Here is a 13,447-nt window from a genome sequence, read left to right on the forward strand (position 1 = left end):
CGATCGGAATGGAAGACATCGTTATCTTTCGATGGACAAGGTGTCTCCGTACATTGTAATTTCTTTGTCCCACGTCTAAGAACTTATGGACCGGTTAAAGGCCAACTCCTCCCTGACGGATACGACTTTAATCTGAGGGCACAACTAGGGGCAGCCCCTAGTTGTGCCCTGAGATTAAAGTCGTTAGGGAGCGAGTGCAGATGGCACTCTAAACCCGCGGAAGGACTTATGGAGCGGCTGAAGGCCAGCTCCTGACTGACGGATACGACTGTAGTCTGAGGGCACCACTAGGGGTTCGAATCTCGGCTCAGGCCATCGTAGTTTCGATCCCCGTTAGAATTGGACGGGGGATCGATCGGAAGGGAACACATCTAAATGTTTCGATGACAAGGTGTCTCCGTACATTGTAATTTATTACTCCCACGTTCGTATAACCTTTCTCCTCTTTGTTATTCAACAACATTTGTATCCAAGAATGATATATTCTATACACATCGTCATTTGTACGTACTATGGTCGTAACTTTCGTTTTCCAGGTTTCTGTGGCTATCGACTGCTTTATGTGTCCTGATTATATGTATGGGAAATATTCACTGTGTCTGGAATAATAACACTATATCGAGAATAGGAATGTACAATGAGATGTTTTGAATATAATCCGCCATGTTATTATTACCTCATTATTCACTTTTTGAGATAATATTTATGTAATCACCTTCCAGCAATGGTAATTCCGAACCGATACGATATTGAAGCCTTCAAGAAAAGAGCTTATTCCTTTTTAAAAGGCCGACAACGCACTGACAATTCCCCTGGTGTTGCGGGTGCTCATGGGCGGCGGTAATCACTTACCATCAGGCGAGCCGCATGCTAGTTTGTCCCCTGTGTTATAAAAAAAAGAAAAAAGTAATATAAGTAAGCTTTAAAAAAAATCCATACATAATGATGACTCCGCTGTTCATCTAGCTATATTGCATACCGCTTTAGTGTCTATGGTCGCGGGTTCGATTCCTCGGTATGATTTATTCCTGAGTATGTTTGGTTATATTGATCTTTTCTATATACATTATGTTTGTATTTACAAAAAATGTATCTAAATATGGAGGAGGATCCAGGAGGACTACTGGCCGAAGGGGGTGGTGTATCGGCGATTACCATCATCAGTGCCGTGATCACACAGACAATTTATATTTCTTTTCTTATAATTATATCATTCATATGTATGTTAGTCTGTAAGGTATTTATAATATGGGCCATTAGCTACCTGATTTAAATAAATAAAAAAAAAATATGTCAACAGTACAATTGTGAGAATTGTCCAGAGATATTATATAAATACGGTACTAACGATTCACGCTGGCAGGGCTCCAGTGGAGGATGATAAGATGAGCATAAGGTCAGGACAGTTAGCCCATCGTGGTAAATACACCAAAAATTTCCCATGATGATTTACAGGGGTAACCACGTGGAGATCAACCAGACATACATCGCTAGCAATGGGGTTATCAGTTCACATCACTAACAATCTCTTTCCCCCTCGTGAGGTGTGATTAGGCAGTGAAAGTATTTATCGCTTATTTGCCATTATAATTACATAAACAAAAAGTCCATAAAAGGTTCATCAATTCAAGTGACAAAAATGGTGATAAAGACATTAAACATTTGTTAAAATACTTATTATTATTAAAAAGGTAGCGATTTTTACTTCCCATGGGGGAAGTAATTAAAATTTTTATAATTTTTTATTTTCCGTTTCAGGGAAAGGCAAAAAGGACTTATACCTATACAGCCATTGTCTCAGTCGCGATTTCATTGTCACTGACACTGACTGACAGCCATATATAAAGTCTGTGCTATAACTGTCAGTATATAATGACAGTGACACTCACTGACAGAACATATGCTCTAAAATACCTATTTATTTCGTCTTGTCATGTCCAGTCATAATGTATTGTATTGTATTATTTTGTTAATTTATTATCATATCAAATCGTGGAAATCATTCTCAGTCTGAAGAACCGAACCTTGTCAGCGAAATCATCAAGCCCACTTATCAAGGAGCAAGAATAAATAATAACAATAAAAAGATTTGTAAGATAAACTAAAATTCGTGCAATTTTCTACATTACAAAGGTATGTAATATAACTGGATATTCCGGCTTGTTGCATATTTCAGTGATACTTATAAGCCTAGTTTTTACAAATAATTATCACACTAATTGGTTTAATGTACTGGCATTGTGTTACAAACTTTTTTTTATTGGCTGGCTCAGTGCATTGTTTATATTATGTAGGTACTACATAATAATTTATTACGCATTTGAATTCATGCTTACACCTTTATAAAGTAAAATTACGGCTCAACTGTACAATCTCTACAATCTATTTGAGAGTTGAAAATTTTATTTTTAATGGATCTTGTTATTGTTGGTCTACTAAACTAATTTCTGTTGCCTTAATTTGATGTTTCTATTATTTAACTAAATTATGAATGGTATTATTTTGTAGATGTTTATGTTTATTCTTACTTTGCAAAGTTAAATAAGTTAGACTTTGTACAAAGTGTCCTGCATTAGAACCTTTGTTGGTTTGATTGTAACACTTTATTGTACAGTAAATACTAAAGGTACAACAATCTTAAAAAATATAAGTTGTACAATGACGGACTTATCCTAAATGAGGGATTTCTTCCAGTCAACCTTTGAATGTCTGAAAGGAATTGTGGAGTGGTGGAAACTTTGTCTTACCAATTTAATTTTAAAGAAATTTAAGAATATAGGAAAGGAATGTCTTTTCTATGATAGTGTAATTATACACTCTATTGTGCTAACAGTTTACGCTGGTGGGACACTAGTGGAAGATGATAAGATGAGTCAAGTTAGCCCCTTGCGATAAATTCACAAGGACTTTATCACTACAGTTTCCAGAGAGAACTGAGTGGAGGTCACCCTGACATAATATTTTGCTAACATTACACACAGTCCTCTTCCGCCTTCAAACTTTAAAATTTAATAAATTATTATAACGATCTAGAATTACAATTGAAAAGAGTGAGGGAAGAGTTTCTCATTAGATAGTCTTGGCACAATCTACTTTACAAATAGAATGTAGATTGACAAGTGTCTGCAATTAGACCTACATGAATAAAGTTGATTTGATTTGATTTGATTTAAAGTTGATTTGATTAAATCGTCTTGACACAATCTACTTTACAAATTGATGGTAGATTGACTTATAACAAGTTTCTGCAATTAGACCTACATGAATAAAGTTGATTTCATATGATTTCATAACATTTTCATATCCTATCAGCTTAAGTGATTAGGATTTTTTTATTACTTTTTGTCCTTCTAAATTAGTCATATAGTTGAGGCCAATAACAAAAGTGTAGGTACTCTAATTGTTTATGTAAATAAACATTGCATACATGTTTACTATTGTTGTTTTATTACTATATTTATAAACTAACTACTCCCCCGACTTCGCATGGGTGTACATTTATTATAAACATAAAACTTCCTCTTTAATCACTCTACCTATTAAAAAAACCAGCTTCAAATCCATTACATGGTTTTAAAGATTTAAGAATACATAGGAATGTACAGACAGCGACAGCAACTTTGTTTTATACTATGTAGTGATGGTAAATAGCAATACAACAAAAATACAAATCAATTACATCTCTTCAAATAAATCTCTTACTCCTAGTAATATTAGTAACAGATTTAAAGACAAACTTGCTGTGACCAAATATCGTTTAGAAAAAATCAATAGGTCTTTTATGGGAATAGGTACAAAAATTTACAATAAGATACCAAAGGATATATTGGAATTACCCTTAAATAAATAAAAAAAAAACTGATAAATCATATTTACTGAGCAAAGCTCACTTATCAAGGAGCTTTGTTCATGCCAACAAGATGCAATCATATAACTTATATAACTCACTAAACAATTACTTAAGTGACGAGTGTGTATGGCAATAGTTGTTCATGCACAAGATTTTTATTTAATGTTAGACATAGACACCTATATGAATATACATTGTAAATAAATTGGCATTTTAAAAAAAATATTCAATTTAATTTCTTGCCAGTTCTTCTCAATTAGATCTATATACTGAACTGGATGGTAGGGAAAAATTTATAATATCAAAATATTTACATTCATAAGCAGCTAAAAGTTCCTAAATGAATAAATTATTTTTGAATTTAAAATTTGAAAGATTGTCAAGAAGTGAAGGAAAACACAAAATTGTACAATAACAGAACCATAAACCTAAATTTTAGAATATAACATTTCTGATTATCCCGTTACAACAATTACTCACATGGTTTTAGATTTGAATGAAATTTGTTACACAAATAGACTTAATACACTTATTTAAGTGGCCAAAGTCATGGGAAGTACAATTGTAAATTGTTTTGCCGACCACTTCAAAAGCACAATAGCACATGTAATTATAGTAATTACTATGTCACAGATGGATCAACTCTACACAAAAACCTCAAATATACTGTTGTAAATGATAATAAAACTATTGCCCTCTCTTTCAGTGATGTGGAAAATGTGTTGTAATAAAAAGAGAGGTGTAAAGTTGTCACCTTTTCTTTAAATGTTGATACAACACAACTCCAATTTTGTCTTTAATTTGCTTGATGTAGCTGCTCCATGGTCTTTTGCATCTATTTTTCCCTCAATAATAATTTCCATAAATTCATTGTGCTGCATCAAGGGTCCTAATATTTTCCCTCATCTATTTTAATTAGTATTTAATATCTGCCTTTTTTATTTCACCCTTTATACTACTACATTTCTTACTTTATCTCTCCAGCTAAATTATTTATTTAATTCAATCAATCATATTATGAATACCTTATAGAGTAACATACATTCATTCATTCATTCATAATTTAAGAGCTACGCTGTTGTCGGTGGAGCTCTTGCCACTTTCCGCGATCTTCCATCATACTCTTTAATTCTTGATACGACACGACTCCCATTTTGTCCTCAATTTGTTTGATGTAGCTATTCCTTGGTCTTCCCCTCCCCCTCTTTCCTTCTATTTTCCCCTCAATAATAATTTTCATGAAATCATCGTGCCGTATCAAGTGCCCTAACATTTTTCCTCGTCTATTTTCTATGGTGTTCAATATTTGTCTTACATAAGATATTAATTTTTTTTTATATATAACTCTTTATTGCAACTTTATACAAAAAAAAAAATACAAAACAACATATGTAATATTCATAGTATGTAGGTCCAAAAGGCGGTCTTATCGCTTAAGCGATCTCTTCCAGATAACCTTTGGGTAGAGGAGAAAATACAGAAGGTGGTAGATGGCGCAAGATGGAATTAATAAACATAAATAATAATAGTAATATATATATAAATACATAAACATAAATTATACATGACATATATAAAATATATAATTTAAAATTAAATAAATATCTATACACAATAATTATGCAATATGCAATTAAGAAAGAGACAATATAGAAAAAAGCGAGGATAGCGGAAAGAAAAATTATTGAGAGAGAATAAAGAGAAAAAAACAAAATAAAGGTGCATATGCGGACTTAACACCATAAGGTATTTTCTCCCAGTTGACCATATGGCAGGCAGAGATTAGTGGGCGGTGCATTTAAGTAAATAATAACACGAAATAAATAATAAAATGAAGTAGGTACAATTATAATAAAATTCATAAATTGAAATATATATATCCAACTACATACTTAAATAAGAATATATATATAAATCCATTTAAGCATAAATAATGTATATTAATAAAGATTTTATATTTACAGCATAACCATGTCAGAACGAGAACCGTTGACCGGTTCGAGCCGAGACTACGGCTCGGCGGCTGCGCCCCCTACCGTAGGGTTCACTGACTTCAGTCCAACGGAACTGTACAATTTGAGTGAAAGCATAGCTGAGAATATCAATGCCATCAATAGTGGTCTCCGGTCGTTGGAGAAGATGATGAAACAAATTGGAGGGCCCAATGACAGTATTCAGCTGAGAGATAAGATGTAAGTTGCTTTTATAACATCTATATATTTATATAAAAATTGTGTGTCACAGTTAGTTGCCATACTGCTCCGAAACTGCTTTATCGATGAATTCTATACTAATATTATAAAGCTGAATACTTTGTTTGTTTGAATGCGCTAATCACAGGAATCAGTAGTTCCTGAGTGGCGCAACCAACTGCCTACCAGTTGGTTGCGCAACTGTCGGTTCGCTTATAGAATTTCCTATACTACAATGCAAGAACAGAAATTTACCTCTGTGTTTGACTACCAATTCTCAGCCACGACGCGCAGCAGTCTGTGAACGGCTGCGTGTCGGCGACGGCTCGCGAGCTGCAGAGGCTGGACGTGGTGGTCCGGCGCGGAGATAAGCCGCAGAAGTTGCAGGTGGAACGACTCACGCAGGCCTTCCGGGACTCATTGGCCAACTACACCTCAGTGCAAAAGGTAACTAATACTAAACTTATTTATTAAGATTGTATACTATTATATCTACACTTCCAGCTTTCGTGTTCCCGGAGAGATCCAACCCCAGACTCTTTAAGTCTATGGTAAATAGATTTCTTCCGGGTAAGCGTGTTACATACGAAGTCTTGTCATAATTTACAATGATGACTAAAATATATTGTTAAAAGGGGTCCCTTTAGGCAACGTTCCGAAGATACTGGCAGCGTTCCCTCTTTGAATAATATATTTTAGTCATCATATTATATTTTTTTAAGCTTTTTAATTTTAGGTTCTTAGTTGTACAATTAGGTTATTTACAATCAGATGAGATAATACCAAGCGCAAACTCATTTTCTTAAAACAAATGTATTTACTGTTACAAACAAACAGCTGACAGGGGAAGGAGATTGGTGTATATATATTTGGTATAAAGTCATTATTTGTTACTGTAATTTTGTTCTTTTCCTAACTTTATAATCTCGATGTATGTATGTTGCCTTTATATATAGTGATGTCGAATTTAAAACAATTAATATGTTGTTGTGTGAAAGCTATAGGTATATTATGTATATGTTTACAAAAATGTATTTAAGTATATATATATCAATTGTTTAGTACCCATAACAAGCTCTGGCACAAGTTTGGGACTTGTTGTAGTAATAAATAAAAAAGACTTGGTAAAACACACAACAGGACTAGATGGCGCTGTGTATTGTCTTTGTTCAGATAAAGTAATATGTAATACCTTCTCATTTTATACATTATTTATGAAATTGAAGTTTTTCCTCTAGTAAATAGGTATATCTTATATATAAAATTCTCGTGTCACAGTTTTCGTTCCCATACTCCTCCGAAACGGCTTGACCGATTCTCATGAAATTTTTTGAGCGTATTGAGTAGGTCTGAGAATCGGCCAACATCTATTTTTCATCCCCCTAAATTAGGGGTAGTCCACCCCTAATTTTTTTTTTATTTTAAGGCAAAACAACGTTTGCCGGGACAGCCAGTATAAATATAATTATACTAGTGTACGCGGTTCCACCCACTTTAAATTTCAATATAAAATATAGCCTATATCATCAAAATCCGTTCAGTAGTTTTTGCGTGAAAGAGTAACAAACATACATACATACAAACTTTCTCATTTATAATATTATTAAGATTGTAATTCTGTTTGATTTCTGTCTGATCTGTTGATACAGAAAGTATCAGAGAAGATGGCAGCTCACATGCCCCGGCAACCGCGGACAAGAAGCAACGACCCTCATCTGCTGGAGCAGCAGGCCATCGCTGATGATGAAGAGGCGTCGCAGTTGGCCACACAACAAGCCCAGGTACACCCACAATAAAGCTTAGAGAATGATTTCTGAAATGTTATGATCACGGTCTCTGTGGTGTAGTAGTTTGCTACCCATACTCGCTGGTTCGATTCCCAAAAAGATGCAATCATTTATATCTTTAATAGTTTGGGTGTATTCTATGTATTATTTATAAATTTATCATTTTTTATGAGTTTTCTTCTTTCTTCTCAGGTCGGTTAGCCCATCATGGGAAATTCATTAAATTATTTTAACATTAAATTTAAATTATTGTATATTTAATATTTTGACTCTAATAAATTAGTGCTACTTGGTAGTTTGTATTCACAAATTTCAACTTAAAAATGTAAAGATACAACCATTATTTAAAAGAGCAACATGCAAGTTATAGTTCGTTCGTTCTTGTATGTGAGACAGTTTCCCAATTGAGCGGTAGATAAAAAAAGTATATTTGTCTATTCAAAAGTACTTAAATTAATTTTTTTTTAATAAAGGATCTTCTATTCTATTCTACATAATTGAAATCATTTCAGGCTCGATTAGTACAGTTTGAGACCAGCATGCTATTAGAAGAGGAAGCGTACATGAACAAAATCGAAGCAGATGTCCTGGATGTCAACCAGATAATGCAGCAACTGGCTGAAATGGTACATGCGCAGGCGCAAGTTGTAGGTGAGTACATGTTTATCATTTATTAGTACTAACAAATGAGTTAGCCCAGAGGTTACTCATTAACGACCCCCCCCCCCCAAAACGCCTAAAAAGGACATAAATACTGAAGTTGGATAAAATGTACTCCAGGTCTTGAAATGTAATTATAGCGTCGGAGGCATCTGTTAAATAAAAAGTCGTGCACTCAATGGACTGCAGACGTGCGTAGTCATTTACCAACCAATCCGATTATAGTACACTTACTGATTGCGGATATACAAGGAACAGAAAAAAATTAGGACTAACAAACGGTAATGCAATGTTACTAGCTGATCCCGCAAACATTGTTTTGTCTTATGAACTGAAATCACTGCCTACTTCCGGAGAAGTTGCAAAGTCCAGCTACAGCCAATATTATTGAAATATAAAGAAAAAATTACAATAATCATTATATAACAGAGGCATCTAACTATGTATTATTCTGAAGTATAAGCTATATTACTGCAAAGTTTTATCAAAATCCGTCGAGTAGTTTTTCCGTGAAAGAGTTACAATCTCCATCCGTACGCCCAAGCTTTCACGTTTATAATAAATAATTTAATATTAGTAAGATTCTGTAAGGTGTCAGATTTTCAATATAGGGCCGTTCAGATATTATGTAAGCAGATTTATTACAATTATTTACCCCCCTCCCCCCATCGCCCTTGTCAGCAAAAGTAAGTAACGATCTTCCCCCATGCTTAGGTAAACATTTTTTAATTAATGTATTGTTTTTTTAGGGAACGCAACATGAGGGTTGCCATTCTTGTAAAAAGTAAATAACTACTTGTATAACGTAATCATCATATAGACTTCCCCCCCCCCATGCCATCCAAAATAAGCAAAGCAAAGACCCCTCCCCCCTCGCCCCCCATTGTACTTACGTAATACTTGAACAGCCTGTAGCAGCACACATGATTGGTGTAATACAGCTACGCGCCAACTGCCGGCGCAACTTTTTTTTTTCGGACTACTCTAATGCTGTTGGCCGTAGCTGGCCTTTACAGCTTCACCGGACGAAAGGGGCGAGTGCAGATGGCACTCCAAACCCGCGGAAGGACTTATGGAGCGGCTGAAGGCCAACTCCTGCCCGACGGATACGACTTTAGTCTGAGGGCACCACTAGGGGTTGGAACCTCGGCTCAGGCCGTCGTAATTTCGATCCCCGTTTGAATTGGACGGGGGATCGATCGGAGGGGCGCCCGGGGGCGCCGGTGTGGAGCGCCCGGGCGCACGCAGGCACTCGGTTGATACGCGATATTGTGTGTTTGAGGTCGTCGTCTTCGCCGGCGAGGACGGTGTCGTGTGTGTGTGTAAAAGTGTGATCGGGGTGGAACGGGTGGGCCCGTGGGGAGGTTCCCGGCGCAACGCGATCGCCTTGCTTATAAACCCGGTGCGAGCAGGAGCGCACTCGCATTGCCTTCTCACTCCACGAATGGAATCACCTGTTTGTATAGTATACTAATGACATGATTTTCCGCACATAAGTTGTAAAGTATTCCAAATAAATCAATCCACGCTAACTACTAAATTAGTGGTTTCTCTCCATCCCATACGAGCTACCACAAGCCCCTAACATTAAAAGAATGTAATTGCTTTTCATTTAAGATTCTGTGGAGAGTCACATAGAAGCGACAGGCGCTAACGTAGAAGCCGGTGTAGAGGAACTGGCCAAGGCTGAGGAGCACCAGCGTCGGTACCGGAAGAAGATGTTAATCCTCATCCTTATAGGAGTGATTGTGGCCATCGTTTTCATCGTGTGGATGGTCAAAGCGTTCAGATAGGTGATCTACGCATGTATATATGACTGCTTTAGTCTATGGCTATCACTCTATGAAACAAGGATTTAATTGTTGTCTATGGTGGATGTTATCTGTGGAACAGTCAGCGATCGTATCGTCTATGGTCTTATTATATTTGGAATTGGAGATGAGGTTAATTAATAACATCAATATTGTAGACATATAGATAAATGTATTTTTTATTGTAAGTATTCAATAACTAAAAAGCTTTTAAGGTGATTTAAATACGAAATTATGGATCAGCGCCATCTATTAGGTGTTTAGAACAACGCTAAAGTCTGAAGTTACTCGCTGTTTCTAAAACAACATAAATATGTCCCAGGATAGTATGTATATATTAATTTTTTATTACCATAGGTCTGAATATATACATAAAAACAATTTAAATATGTTTTTGCGTCTGTAGTAAAGTACGGTCAGTAGATAAATCAAATATAAAAATAGCCTTTATTTTTGCTAATCATTACGTTAATACGTGAAGAAAAAAATTGTACCCCTTTATTCGAAAATTGAATGAATACAAATGTGTGTTGGAAGGAATCGAACCCGCGACCATCGGAGGTAAGGCGGCGCGCTAAATCGCTAGTCCACCGATTTAATAATTTTAAACACCTCAAAATTTGGATAATGAAGTGATTTTAAGATGGTGATTATATTCAAAACATCTCAATGACGTCTTTATTACTGGAGTTGAATAAATTATAGATTGAAAATTAAATATAATATGTGCAATATTAAGTATCTGAGAAGGTTATTATTGTAGATGCGTTACTCAGAAAATAATATGAAATAAAATGGCGGTATGTTTTTATCACAAACTTGTTTATTCCTGTTATACTGATTGTCTACTACAAACGAAAAAAACTTTCAAACTGATTTGACTGTAGGTTCTTTGAAATATGTATCAATAATTAACAATACTATCCGCCGAAAACATTGTCGAACAAAATTATATTTTATCATTTGTATTTAGGGTATAAATTACATCGAAGTCTTTAAGGTTTTAGATCGCTTTTCTTTAAATCATTAATATCTTAATATTGTAATGTTCGGACATCAATCCATAGGTCGCTGATTCAGATCCGGCTCGAAGGACTATTAATGTAGGGTCCTACACTAAGGACTTTTAAAATAAAACTTAAGTATGGACTGTAACTTCGCATAATAATTGAAATATTGAAATACAGAGAATGAGATGGAGTATTGAGGGCGCGTGTAGTATTCGGTGTCGAGATCAGAAGTGAGGGTGACGCGGACCACAGTCCCGCGACCCGACGATGTCCGAACAGTAATTAATATAAGAATTAGAACCAAGTAAATCTGTCGATTAGTTGGTCAGTTGACAGCTTAATATAATAATAACTAGCTACTCGCCCCAACTTCACACGGGTGTACATGTATTATATATATAAACCTTCCTCTTGAATCACTCTACCTATTAAAAAAACTGCTTCAAAATCCGTTGCGTAGTTTTAAACTTTGCGCCAACATATCATCGTTAAAATAGAAAAATGACATTTTCCAAATTAGAAACTAGAATTGCCTCCTTTTATATAACTAAATTAAATTAACCACGCCGTCTTAATCATTATCTAAATACTTTTAAAATGATATATAATACTTCTGTGTAACTTTAACGGGAAAAATAATTTAAATAAATTTAGAAACTTTAAATGCTTGTCTACAAGACAAAAATGTACATTTTGAGTTCTGCCATTTTTCTATTTAACCGACGATATTACATCTCGCCGTATATAGCCTGTATATATATCTCGCCATATAGTTATATTCAGGTAACCTGATAACTGACCGGCTGTATATCAGCAGCCTAACCGAGTGTTCTCTGACGGCGTAATATACAATTTCATAGGTAAATGTAAAAATCCTATTGAATATCACGCCCTGTAGTTAAAATTTTATAAAACTATATAAATTGAATGTTCACAATATTGAACAAATTTTGTATCTGTGATTTAAAATACACGTATAATTTTCGTTGTTAGTATATGAAATAGGTATTATTTACTGTTGTTTGTTTTATATACCAACCATAGTGACAATAGCTGCTTTTATACGACGTTCTCTTATGCGCGTTCAGGATTCAAAGCCAGCGCGCGAAATCGTGAGTGACTATCTTATATATAAAATTCTCGTGTCACAATGTTAGTTACCATACTCCTCCGAAACTACTTGACCGATATAATGAAATTTTGTATGCATATTCAGCAGAAGAATGTTTGAGAATCGCCTACTATCTATTTCTCATCATCATTCTCATTATCCCTAAGTGATAAGGGTTTAAAGTGATTAAGGGTAAAATTTAAACAAAGACGGTGCGTCCTCACCGTTCCGAGGATCTTTGTTCTTTGTTTAGCTACAAGCACTCCAGGATTTCGTGGGCGTTTTTTCGGCTTCAAAGCACCAGTCTTTGTCTACATTTACTTGCTCATTATTTCCTGCATGAAGGCGATGCGCCCGTGAAAGAACTTAGGTGTAAAGACAGCTATTAGTGTAAACATTTTCTATAGATAATTCTATATTTCTGCAAGTTAATGCAGTATAGGAGTTACGTTAAGTATTATAAGTTATACCTCGTTTAATTGATACTAATTTAAATTATATGTATACTATATACATATGTAGCACTATTGCATAGATGTATAATTCACTAATAACTTAGTATCGATGGATTGAGAATAGAAGATGAGTGCGGAATGGTACACACGCCTGCGTTAACGGTATACGCTGACAAGGAGGATGATGATAAGATGAGGACATGAGGTCAGGTCTGTTATCCCCTCGTGGCTGTTATACTAATATTTCAATTTCAAAATATCTTTATTCATGTAGGTCTATTACAGACTTATGATATGACAAATCTACCGTCAGTTCGGAATGATTTCAATATGAGAAAAGCAGACAAGAAACTCAGCTCGTATTCTTTTAAAATGTTGTACATGTTTACAATAATACAGATTCATTTTTAAATTCAAATTTGGGTGAATACAGTGACCACCAGCCTATGGTATTGCAAAAATAAAAAATCTAATCAGTGTTCGTAACCTGAACAGACCAGTCCTCACAATCAGCACCCGTTCACGAGTATGACGGGATTTAATTTTATTCATTCCATCTTGCGCCATCCAC

At 35.0% G+C, this 13,447-nt stretch overlaps 1 protein-coding gene across 1 annotated transcript; it reads left to right on the top strand.

Moving 5' to 3' along the window:
* The first annotated feature begins 1,923 nt into the window (after positions 1-1,923).
* On the top strand, positions 1,924-10,668 carry LOC131842353 (syntaxin-12). Its single transcript, XM_059190893.1, has 6 exons — positions 1,924-2,133; positions 5,815-6,042; positions 6,324-6,489; positions 7,692-7,823; positions 8,342-8,480; positions 10,107-10,668. The coding sequence occupies exons 2-6, from the start codon at positions 5,822-5,824 to the stop codon at positions 10,280-10,282; spliced, it is 834 nt and encodes a 277-aa protein (XP_059046876.1). The 5' UTR covers positions 1,924-2,133; positions 5,815-5,821; the 3' UTR covers positions 10,283-10,668.
* Positions 10,669-13,447: the final 2,779 nt, after the last annotated feature.

Source organism: Achroia grisella, unplaced genomic scaffold, assembly GCF_030625045.1.
Source record: "Achroia grisella isolate CSIRO2021 unplaced genomic scaffold, CSIRO_AGI_Agris_v1 utg2167, whole genome shotgun sequence".
NCBI classification, from domain to species: Eukaryota; Metazoa; Arthropoda; class Insecta; order Lepidoptera; family Pyralidae; genus Achroia; species Achroia grisella.